Source organism: Hippichthys cyanospilos, chromosome 1 (assembly GCF_059441005.1).
Source record: "Hippichthys cyanospilos isolate Australia breed blue-spotted pipefish chromosome 1, RoL_Hcya_1.0, whole genome shotgun sequence".
NCBI lineage: Eukaryota > Metazoa > Chordata > Actinopteri > Syngnathiformes > Syngnathidae > Hippichthys > Hippichthys cyanospilos.
In genome coordinates, this window is record NC_142369.1 from 1286168 (window position 1) to 1297800 (window position 11633).

General features: G+C 44.2%; 1 protein-coding gene across 37 annotated transcripts in view; it reads left to right on the plus strand.

The window, feature by feature from the left end:
• Positions 1 to 9295, plus strand: part of ptprda (protein tyrosine phosphatase receptor type Da) — a 292760-nt gene extending 283465 nt beyond the window's left edge. For all 37 annotated transcript variants that reach the window (XM_088424682.1, XM_088424666.1, XM_088424683.1 and 34 more), the window contains 7 exons: positions 1925 to 2210; positions 3596 to 3774; positions 3847 to 3973; positions 4037 to 4162; positions 4453 to 4607; positions 4757 to 4892; positions 6138 to 9295. In XM_088424682.1, coding sequence (XP_088280808.1) covers positions 1925 to 2210; positions 3596 to 3774; positions 3847 to 3973; positions 4037 to 4162; positions 4453 to 4607; positions 4757 to 4892; positions 6138 to 6206 — 1078 coding nt within the window. In that variant the 3' untranslated portion in view covers positions 6207 to 9295. The remainder of the gene's footprint in view (positions 1 to 1924; positions 2211 to 3595; positions 3775 to 3846; positions 3974 to 4036; positions 4163 to 4452; positions 4608 to 4756; positions 4893 to 6137) is intronic.
• Positions 9296 to 11633: the final 2338 nt, after the last annotated feature.

Here is an 11633-nt window from a genome sequence, read left to right on the forward strand (position 1 = left end):
TAAATGTTGTGCTATGTTGAACCTTGACATGTTCTCAGCATGTGGGTGAAATTTCAGTTTCCTGGTGTCATCTTTCAATGCCTTCTTTTTTACGTTAAATACCTTTGACGTAAAGATCAAAAGCTTGGCCAAAATACCGCACAAGGGTTAAATACGTCAAACATATTTGCACGTGTGTAAGTATTCAAACTTTTTAAAATGTGTTTGACCGTACACGCATATACGTACACATTCGTGAGTATGTTTCCACACACATTGGCAGCTCCCATATTTCCGTACTTTTGCGCCCTAAAGGGCTGAAGAATTGTCAGCAACCCCAAAAAAAACGGAGCGGCGTAAAAAAGTTCATCTGCGGTCAGCCTCCTTTTTTTTCCAGCGATCATCAGATCATTTGTTAAAGCCAATGACTCCCGTACGTATCTTTATTCCATCGGCCGCATGGCACATTAGGCAGACCGGGCCTCCGGCGTCCAACTTGACTCCCGCCCGAGTTGGGCGCCGTCCTCGCTTTTCTTTTGTGTCCCGAACAAATGAAAAACAAATGTGGCGTCGCGAGGCGGAGGCGGAAGATCGAGGCTCGCACCTCGCGGGCATTTGGGCGTAATGGATCCCATGGCCTCTTTATCCCGGAGCGCCGCGTCTCCGAAGTTGATAAACGGGAACGGGGCCGGCCTCTTCGGAATGCCAGAGACCGGTCCCGGTCGGGACGACGGGAACGGGACGCCGCCAAAGGTGGCTGCCAAATCCCCATGGCCGCTCTGTGCCGCATCAACTTGAATTACGCTCCGACTCAAACGCTCAGCCCTTCTTTCGCCAAAGTTCTCGGCCCGGTAAAGACAATATGACGGTTCGATTCCAGTCGGCAGCAGTTCGGAAACAGCCGATACCTCGGTGTTTTTTTTTTTCTTTGTGACTGAATCAAAATCCTGAACTGAAGATGAATCCTGAAATGATGGGCATTAGGCAGTAATAGCGACAGAAATGGTAAACAAAAGAACATTAGCCAAAAATAGAAAGTTTTTGGCTAATAGAAAGTTCATTTCCATTCTTCAAAATAGGCCCATTTTATCCCCACAACGGCTTTGCACATCTGGGTCTTATCACAGTTAGCTTTATGATGTGGATGATGTTTTATGACAGGCAATTTATTCCCAGTTGTATATTTTTAATTATAGAAGTATGCATCTCTCCTCAAAAGAGGATTCCATCCGATTTTTCTGGGGTGCGAAATGGTTCAAATAGGTTTTCATTTGAATGTGGAACAATTCCACATGGTTTGACGCTGTGCGTTATTCCATTTTAAGAGGATATGATACGATTTGAAACATTTTTATTTTCAGGTTATTTATGTTTGAGTGACTGTTTTAGCAATGTGCCATTCCCTTAAACTATCGTATTTTGCGAACCATACCGTATTACTAGGCACTGTCTTTTTTAAAAGGTGCATGCGCAAATATACGCCCGGCAAGAATAATAGGGCATACGTAAGTGTATTTCAATCGCTTTATCGCTGCCAGAGTACGTACTGCATGTACTATGTACAGTCATTTTCTCTGGTTTATCGCTGGTGTACGTAGTTAGTACGTAATGATCTCTGATTGGTTTATCGCTGCTAGCGTATGTAACGTCCATATTCCATTCCTGCGTCAGCGGGAGATAGTTCCACAGTCAAGTGGAGGGTTTACCAGCACGATAAAATGTTTACAGTTTTTGGGACCCGGCGCACACGCTCAAAACGGATCGTAGGGCAAACTGTCAAATTAGGAGCAAATCACAGGCTGTATCCTGTGCATTACGGTTTGGAAAATCGGGTCTGAATGCACTCACATACTTTAAATCTGAAAAAAAAATCCAGTTCAAAAGGTCGCTTGTGAATATGTAGGTGTTTCCAAATTTTTGACGGGCATCGCAACTGTTTCAACAGCGCTGGCGTGGGTCGCACGGGTTGCTTCATCGTGATCGACGCCATGCTGGAGCGAATCAAGCACGAGAAGACGGTGGACATCTACGGGCACGTGACGCTGATGCGTGCCCAGCGCAACTACATGGTGCAGACCGAAGACCAGTACGTCTTCATTCACGACGCGCTGCAGGAGGCCGTCAACTGCGGCACCACCGAAGTGCCCGCCCGGAACCTCTACGCTTACATCCAGAAACTGACGCAGATAGAGGCGGGCGAGAACGTCACCGGCATGGAACTGGAGTTCAAGGTCGGTTTCTGTTGACCGAAGCTCCGAGCCGCCGTATTTTTCCGACCGCGATCCTTCCGGAGTGTAAATCCCGCCGGTCAAAAACGAAGAATGCATCGCGAGGAAGAGGACGCGTATCAGTCGCATTTTTCGGAAATCTGTTTAACAAAAACCCAAGCCGTGTTTAAAACGGCTTACCTTAACTGGTATTCTAGCAAAAAACAAAAACCTTCCTGTTCTTAGAAAGCAGAGTTTGGGATCAAATTACTCCGTGTCGTCAAAAGTGCCCGACTGATTCTGGATCTTCTGACATCTGCTCAAACTACTCGGCTAAATGGCTGATATTTGCTGATTTAGTTTTGCCGTTTGTGGGGAATAGGACCCGTGCCAGCTTGCCAATCGTGAAAATCAGCTGATAATTGACACTCATTGGTTGGCGTTGTGAGGAATCAAATGTTATTTTATTCATTACAAATGTTTTTACTCGTCGGCCGATTGTTAATCGTTTTGTCGACCAAAAATCTTTGTTTTCCCTAAAATAGCCCATATCGGTCGGCGCTCGTCACATACTTGATTAGGGAACTGGAATTATGTCATTCCATCTGCTATTTCAATATATACTTCACACCTAAGTAAAATGAACTACGAAGAAAAGTAAAGTAAAAGTAAAGTACTTATTCCTGACCTTCTCAAATTGGTGTTTGAGTTCTCCTAGTGGTATGTGAAGGCACTTCAGGGGGTACGTGAGATTTAAACAGGTTCCTTGCATGTATCAGCACATTTAATTTAATGATGTGACAGGAACAGTACCGTTTTTTTCTTTTCAAATGAGGAGCAAATTAATGATAATATGAAGCAACTTTTCGCTAAGTTGTTAGCGAAGTTGCTACAAGTCTTAAATTTTTCATGTTATCGTTTATGGACGAGCAAGAGCATTCATGATCAAATATTCCAGCAGATGAGTCGGTAAAAAAAAATAGATGATTTCGCACCATCTATTTGCTGAAGTTGCTGATTAAAGTACGCAGAATGATACCACTGCAAATGTAGGTCAACTTTTTTTCCTATTGAAAATTGCTATACGTTGAATACGGGGACTGAAAATACAAAAAATAATTAACATGTCATGCATTGTAGCATTAGAAAATCTACAAAGCGTTTCCTTCAAGGAAAATCCGCCACAAAATTCTTTCAGCTCCAGACACTTTAAAAGCCAGGAGACCGCATTGCCCCGTTTTTACTCGTTTGCGTAACGGGACTCTGGAACTTTCCCCTTTGATTCCCCGCGACGGCGCAAACGCAGGGTTTTCCCGGCGCGTATCTGCCAAACCAAAAGTCTGGACTCATATTTTCTGCCGGATGGCTTGATTCGATCCATCATGTCATTCCCGTCTGTTGAAACGCAGCGCTTAGCCAACACGAAAGCCCACACGTCGCGATTCATCAGTGCCAACCTCCCCTGCAACAAGTTCAAGAACCGCCTTGTCAACATCATGCCATACGAGTCCACGCGCGTGTGCCTCCAGCCCATTCGAGGGGTGGAGGGATCCGACTACATCAACGCCAGTTTCATCGACGGCTACAGGTGGGCGCGCCGCTCCCGCGTCGGTCGGCGTCGGTCGGCGCCGGCTAAGCCGATCCCCCGCGCTCTTCTCAGGCAGCAGAAGGCCTACGTAGCCACGCAGGGACCTCTGGCGGAAACCACAGAGGACTTCTGGAGAATGCTGTGGGAGCACAACTCCACTATCGTCGTCATGCTGACCAAGCTCAGAGAAATGGGCAGGGTACGCCGGGAAAAAAACGCAAAGCGTCCGCCGGCCGTGGATGATCGCCTTTGTCTCTCGTAGGAAAAATGCCATCAGTACTGGCCCGCGGAGAGGTCGGCCAGATACCAGTACTTCGTGGTGGACCCCATGGCCGAGTACAACATGCCGCAGTACATCCTCCGGGAGTTCAAAGTGACGGACGCCAGGGTGAGCGCGAGTCGTCGCGGTGTCCAGCGCGCCTTTACCCCAAACCCGCAGTCTGTTAAGCGTAAATATGGGCGACCGGACTTTCTAATTCCATCAAACGCGGATAAACGGCGCGGGCCGCTTTCTTTGTACCGCGTGTTCTACCGGCTTCTCAATGGGATCGCCATCCTTATCAAAGGCCCACAATATCGCCGAGTCAGACGCCGGCAAAGTCAGCTTAGCGCGGAAGGGATTTGCACGGTACGCGACGACAGGCGCGCTTAATGAGACATCTGCTTCCTCCTTCCCAGGACGGGCAGTCGCGGACCGTGCGACAGTTCCAGTTCACGGACTGGCCCGAGCAAGGAGTGCCAAAATCCGGGGAGGGCTTCATCGATTTCATCGGCCAAGTACATAAAACGAAAGAGCAGTTTGGCCAGGACGGGCCCATCTCCGTCCACTGTAGGTGAGTCCAAGCCGCTCGTGCGCCAGAGCGCCAACGGATGCCGCGAGCCCGCGGGGAGCGGCGCGACCGCCGACGGCGTCTCCGAGGCGCGGTCCTCGCGTGCGTTTTTGGCCGTCCTCTCACCCGCCCGTCCCCCCCCTTTCCCGCAGCGCTGGCGTCGGTCGGACCGGCGTCTTCATCACCCTCAGCATTGCCTTGGAGCGAATGAGATACGAGGGCGTCGTAGACATCTTTCAGACCGTCAAGATGTTGCGGACGCAGAGACCGGCCATGGTGCAGACAGAGGTACGGGAAAAAGGAGCTTGCTCGCCGCAGAAGAAGCGCGGGTTTAGCTTAGCGCATCAATGCGAAGCGACCGCGGCCGCAGCTAGCGATTGCAACAAAGACCTTTACTTCTCATGAACAGCAATAATGTCTCTGGGTCAATATGACCCGAGGGTGTGGAAATGTATCCGAGGTGTCAAAAACTCTGTTTTGGGATGAGGAACCAAGAAGGCGAAACTTCCTTTTCTTACATTTGCTTTTCTGAAATTGTAATAACAATTTGCCCCGCGTCATGTTTAACGATCCAAAAGCTTCAGAAGCATCTGAGTTTGTAATACCGCTAATAAATAAATGATTTTTTTTTTTTTTGTTAGCTTGGATTAACAAGAGATTCATTCGATAATCGATTATCTACAAATCTTAATGAGTCTTTTTTTATCTCTTGGGAGCACTGACATAAATATATGTAATCACAATAATAATCATCACATTTTAAAAACGGTTTAAGCTTTTACTCTAAAATTTTTGGGTGACGTTAAAGATCAGTTGGATCGAATATTTACAGTTCTAAATGAATTAATCTCTTAATTCTTTGAATCTCTTGAGAGCACTAACAAATATTGCGGCTCAGCCTTTGACTATAATAATAATCGTATTAGAAAAATATTTAACCCTGTTTCTCTGAAATTTTAAAATAAGATTAAAAAAGATATTTAGATTAATTATCTACAGTTCTTAATCTGCTGCTTGAGAGCACTAATATAAATATTGTTTATCTGCCCTTGACTGTAGTAATATCAGTTCAAATCATGAAATGATGTTTGAGGGTTTTTCCCACAGGTTTTTAGGTGAGATGAAAACGATTAATTTTGACACATTTTTCTTTATTAACCTCAACTGTTTCAATCTCTTGAACATGAACATGGATATGTGTGGCCTGGCACTTGACTATATTAATAAGAGTAATCCAATAATTGAAAAAAATGGCATCAGCTTTTTCACCGACATTTGAAATTGAAGATGAATTAGATCAATTATTTACAGATTTAAAGGAATCTCCCAATTTTTGAATCTCTTGAGCGCACCAGCATATTAAGCAGCCTCGCTCTCGTTGCCAAAAATCTAACGACGGCATGCGACCGCCATACGCAACCCGGATAGGCCAGCATAAATTCCCAGACTCCAAAGCGCGTCCGTTACGAGCCTTTGACAATCTCCTTTCCGGAAGCCGTAACTCTTTGTTTGTTTGTTTGTTTGTTTTTCCAGGATCAATACCAGTTCTGCTACAGGGCCGGATTAGAGTATCTGGGAAGCTTTGATCACTATGCAACGTAAAGGACTCAGCGCGGAAGGGAAACGCCCAAAGGAAAGAAAAAAAACCCCCAGTTGCGCCTCTCTTCTGAGCCATAAATTACTGCTTGAGAACGTACAAACTCCTTGCAAACAACTCATTAAGTGTTGGATGTGTGACGTGAACCGGTCACCAAAAAAAAAAAAAAAAAGATTCCCCGGAGGACCAAGTATTTTAGCGATCCAAGTACCGACCGGCCTTGTGGGCCAACCACGGAATCCGGACCTTTGAGGCGCCCGGTCGGATTTGTTTTGGGTTTTTTTTTTTTTTTGCTTCAAGGATTGATTCGGGAAGCGAGGAACCCGGCGCAGAATGTGAGAGTAGCCGGGCCGTTTTGACACCAGAGGCATCGGACGAACTTGACGCGCATTGTAAAGAAAATCACAATCACGCCCGTGGGGAAAACCCGGACGTGGCTCAAACGGACCCCGACCCTTCTCCATTTTCATCACCTAACGTTTGCCGGGGGAGATACAAAAAAAAGCTCTATGGAATAAATCAAACAATTGCTTTAGTTTTTTAGTACTTTATGATACAGCCGATGTGATTTTTTTCCTTTGAAAATGTGTACATTTAATTTTTTACACTGAAAGAAGCTTATTGACATACGAGCGTGTTCCCTTTCCTTCGAGCTGTTTGTGCAGGATTGAGTTTTTTGGGTTTGTAGCACATGGATTGAGTTAAAAAAACAAAACAAACGGCTCAGCGCCAGTCTCAGCCATCGGCCTGGATCGTTTCCCGATTTGTTTTTGTTTTTTCCCGCCCTTTTCGTGACACACACCTCCCATCCGATAAACTGGGGCTTTGTGGAATCAACAGGGAGGAGCAAAGTATGAAGTCGCTGCTATCAATTATCTTAGTTCTTCCATGTCAGGGTGATAAGGGATGAATTTGGATACTAAACACATATATAGATGTATAGCGAAATGTCAAATGCAAATATTCTTCTTAAATATGAAAGCTTAGCGAAGGCGTGGGGGGAAAGTGACGCTTGACTGGAATGCACATCGGTAGGACGCCATTGTGATTCCGTGCATCTTTTCTCGCGCGATAGACGACGCGGTATTAAGTCAGGACACCCCGCCCCCCGCGGGCGTCACCTGGAAATGTTCATCAGCTGTCCGTCACGCAATTGGGCATAAAACGTCTGCTACGTTCTTTAAAGCCGTTCTCCACTCTTCCTTTTCCCATTTAGAGTGCCTTATATTTATGCCTGTTTTTATACCATTTCAGTGTATCGTTTGAGTATTCGGCATATATGTCAATATAGATAGATATATATATATATATAAGTGTGTGTGTGTGTGTTTATTTACGGTAGTATTCACTATGTCACATAAGATTATATATGCAAACGACATTTTGTAAGCTCATTTTGCGTCATTTCCAGTGGCCTTACCGTGGCTGGGTGGGCGCGACTAGTTCACGGACCTGGAGGGAAAATCGGAAAATGAAGCTTTTCAAGATGGGAACCGTTACAAGGGAGCGGGGCGAGGACAGGGTGGATGCCGCCGTTGATTCGAGCGTCCGAGACGGAGGCCGGCCGGCCGAAAAACATCGGGAAAATCCTACAGAGTCCGATCTTGATGTCTTGAAATTTCGTGCGCGTTTCAAACGTGGCGAGAGCAGATTTTTCAACAACCTAAGCGGAGTGTAGTTGAGGGACGTAAAATGGCTAGCCCTTAGAAACGTCATTGACAAAAAAAGGAACGTATGAAACAAAATTGACAAAAACAAAAAAAACGGACGGTCCGATCCAAAAATTTCGTACACATTTCAGACAAGAAGCTAGCAGATAATTCAACAGTGCCTTCTTAATGAGGCAAGTAAAATGGAAGCGAATAGCTTTTAGGAACAAAATGGACAAAAAAAATCGGACGATCTGATCTTGAAAATTCGTACACAGTTCAAACAAGAAGCTAGCAGATATTTGAACAGCTTAAGTGGTTATGTAAAAGAGAAAGGAAAAATTGCTACCAAGTAGCCCTTCAAAACAAAACTGACGAAACAAGATCATCAAACGATTCTACGTTGCTATTGGTGCTCCATACATTGCTAGGGAAGCGAAGTTTTAGTTTTTCTGTGCCGGAAAAATCCGGCAAATTTTTCAACACCGCAGAAGCGGCCCACAGAGAGAAAAAAATGGATGGACAATCTTACCTAAAGAAAATTCTGCAAAGTATAATCACCATATTTTTTTTAAATCCCAAATTTCCTACACATATAATAATGGCAAACATAACATTGATTGGCGTCTTTTTTTTTTCCAAATTTTTGCCCGTATTTTTTGCCTTTTGCGGAGGCTTCATGGATGTGCATTCCAGGTCTTTCTTTCCCTTGTAAACACAAGCAATTATGTACTTTTTTTTGTTGTTCATTTCTCAAAGTACTGTTATGTAGTTGCTGATTTTTCTTTTCTAAGATGCATGGTCAAACATCGCAGGACGGCCCAAATCGGCCCGCTAAGGAAGATTTGCACTTTCTCTATCTTTGTACTATGCACTGCCCTATTGATTCTAAACCCAATAATATATTACTTGAACCCATTATGGAAGAAAAAAAAAAAGTCTCCTTCAACGTTCACTTTGTGTGTATGTAAATAACACAAAAAGGTATCAACTATTTAAAAAAAAAGACCAAAAAAAAGTTGTGGAAAACAAATAGGAAAAAAAATGAGCGTCCGTTCCGTTGCTGCGGTTTTTCCAGCAATGACTGGGGAAAATTCTGCCGCCCCGCCCCAAGATCACATGTTCGGCTTGGAGCGTCATTAACAGAAATAAACGTTGTGTTCCTCTGCTCTCTCTATCTATCTCTCGTCTGGATGCATAAACTGAAAATGAAGTCATGAAATTGTAAAAAAACAAAACAAACAAAAAAAAGGCTTGTTAAAAAGTTCATACAATTACCTCTGATTAGTTGTAAGTGTAAATTGTTTTGTTTTTTTTGCTGAATGAGAGGAGTGCTTTTTATTTTCTTACTTAGGTCACATCGGTGGGGAAAGAAGTCTGTATGAGAAATCATAAAGTCACATTTGTTATAAATGAATTCTATTAAAAAATGTCTGTGTTATGCATTGCAGTGTCGCTCGATTCCATCAGGCATCAAACGTTGCCGCCGTGCTTAACTCTTGTGCACACACTTTGCAAACGATACACTTGATTTTTTCCTAAGTTTGAAAATGCTTTAAATTTGTAATAATTTTCGTTATTTATGATTTTTTTTTTCCATCGCCCACTCAGGTTGTATTTCTTAACACCCACAAAAAAACTTGCAAAATGGTACGGTCTGTCTTTGGAGCCTGTGAAGAGACGATGACTCTTCAACTGGTCTCTACCGCCACCTACTGTCTTGGGGTGAAACAAGTCAACAAAGAATTTACCGACATAGTTTGAGCGCCGCTCGGCAGATTGCTGCACAAATCGCAGGAAAATCAATGTAATAAATCCAATGAAAATGCATTTGAAAAATTGTCCTTATAATAGTTAGTATAAAATTTGGACAATTATTATTTTTGCGCACATATTCTCCCACGCCCAGCTGCAATCACATAGAAATGTCAGAAACGGTGCATTTTAAAAATGTACGTTTCAATCTGCTGGAATTTCAGCTCCCTTGTCTTTTTTTTTTATTAATTTTTTCATTATATCATTATATATTATATCACCAATATATAATTATAGATAAATATTTGAAAAATATTCCATTTTGGAATTATAATAGAGATCTATTCATAAAGATGAATCATTAACTTTATTCATTTAAAAATAATGAAATTGACTAACCTACTGAACATAAAATATGTTTTATGAACTTATATTTTCCTGATATATTTCATTTGCTCAATTATTTTGAAATGTGCCCCCTGGAGTTCCTTCAAGTATCCCTAGGGGTACCTGCACCCCCATTTGAGAAGCACTGATCCAGAGGAACCAAAAATACCCAAGTTGCTTCACGAGGCTTCATTTTCCCGTCACTGCATCGCGGGCAAAAATGCATTCCTGGGTAGCGAAAGGGTATTATTGAATGATCTGCTGGCATGGCGTTTGGCAACGTCCGCGCTATTAGGCTCACGTTTCGCTGCGATGCAACAAAATTTGTCGAGCGATTGAGCGTTTGGAAGAAACGGCCAAAGGGAGCCTCAAACGACTGGCTCGAAGCCAAGCGCCAGACTTTTGGCGTTCTAATAAAGACGGCGTGTCATTTTTCCAATGGGAGCAGCCAGTCCAAACATGAGCGCCTCGTCATTTTCCGGCCCGGCCGCTCATTCCACGGCGTTGACCTCATTTCTCCTTCCTTTCTCGCGACGACCCCGCGAGGTTTGGGCCGCGGCGAGCGGGGATCGGAACGTCGCGGTTGCCCGCCCTCGGCCCGTTTTCACCCATCGGCTTTCGCGGCCATCTTAAAGTTGAGCGGCGAGGCAGCTGAGCGAACAGACAGGGCGCCCCTCGCCGACCCCCGAGGGTCGGACTCGAGCCGGAGGCCGAACGAGTGGAGCGTCTTCAATGTAAATCAATGTAAATGCATTGCCTTCAAGGCTGATTCAACGGCACGTTTTTTTGTTTTTTTTTCTGTTTCAAATAATGCAAAGAAAATAGTTTCTATATTGTTAAATATTGTTTCAATTGTTTGGTTTGAGTAAAGGAAAGGTTTTGCGGCCAGAAGGAATCTCGGTTTCGCCGATGACGCACGTCCGTTTCCGGCCGCGCTCGTCAAGCGGCATGCTAGCTGACGCCATCCGCTGCCAATTATCAGGCAGGAATGCCGTACGTTATATTTTATTATATTTCAAACACATGCGTATTAATATTAAGGTTTGTTTTCGTCAGTTTGTCGATAACAGCGCTTCTGGGTGCTGATGGCGCATTTCCGTTTCCGGGTTTGCAGACGGCCCCGCTAATTGAACAGCAAGCTATCCGACGCCATCCGCTGTGAAATATCAGGCAGGAATGCCGTACGTGACCTTTTATTGAATTTCACACATATGACTATCGATATTAAGGTATATTTTCGGAAAAAGATGAAAATACATACATCTCGCACACTTTGACAACGAGAGCGCTGCTGCACCACCTGGTGCTATGGATGTGCGATTATAACGGCTTAGCCCTTTTCCCAATCATCCCCCCTACGCTACCTTTTGAGAAGGACTGGTAGACAGAGGTAGGTTGCTTGCTTGGTAAACTCCACTACTAAAATGTTTTGGGTTACTTTGCTTTTTCGTATAGATAGGCTCATTGCGCTGGTAGGGTCTGATGTATTTATGATGAAATATAACGCTAGTATCGGCCCGGTGCTAGGTAGGGGAGTTGGCCGATTTGTATGCAAGATGGGAAGGCTTGTTGATTTGGTTGCGTATGTACGTAGTTTGATTGCGGTATTAGGAGGGTTGCTAGGTGTGTAGGAAGATTTTT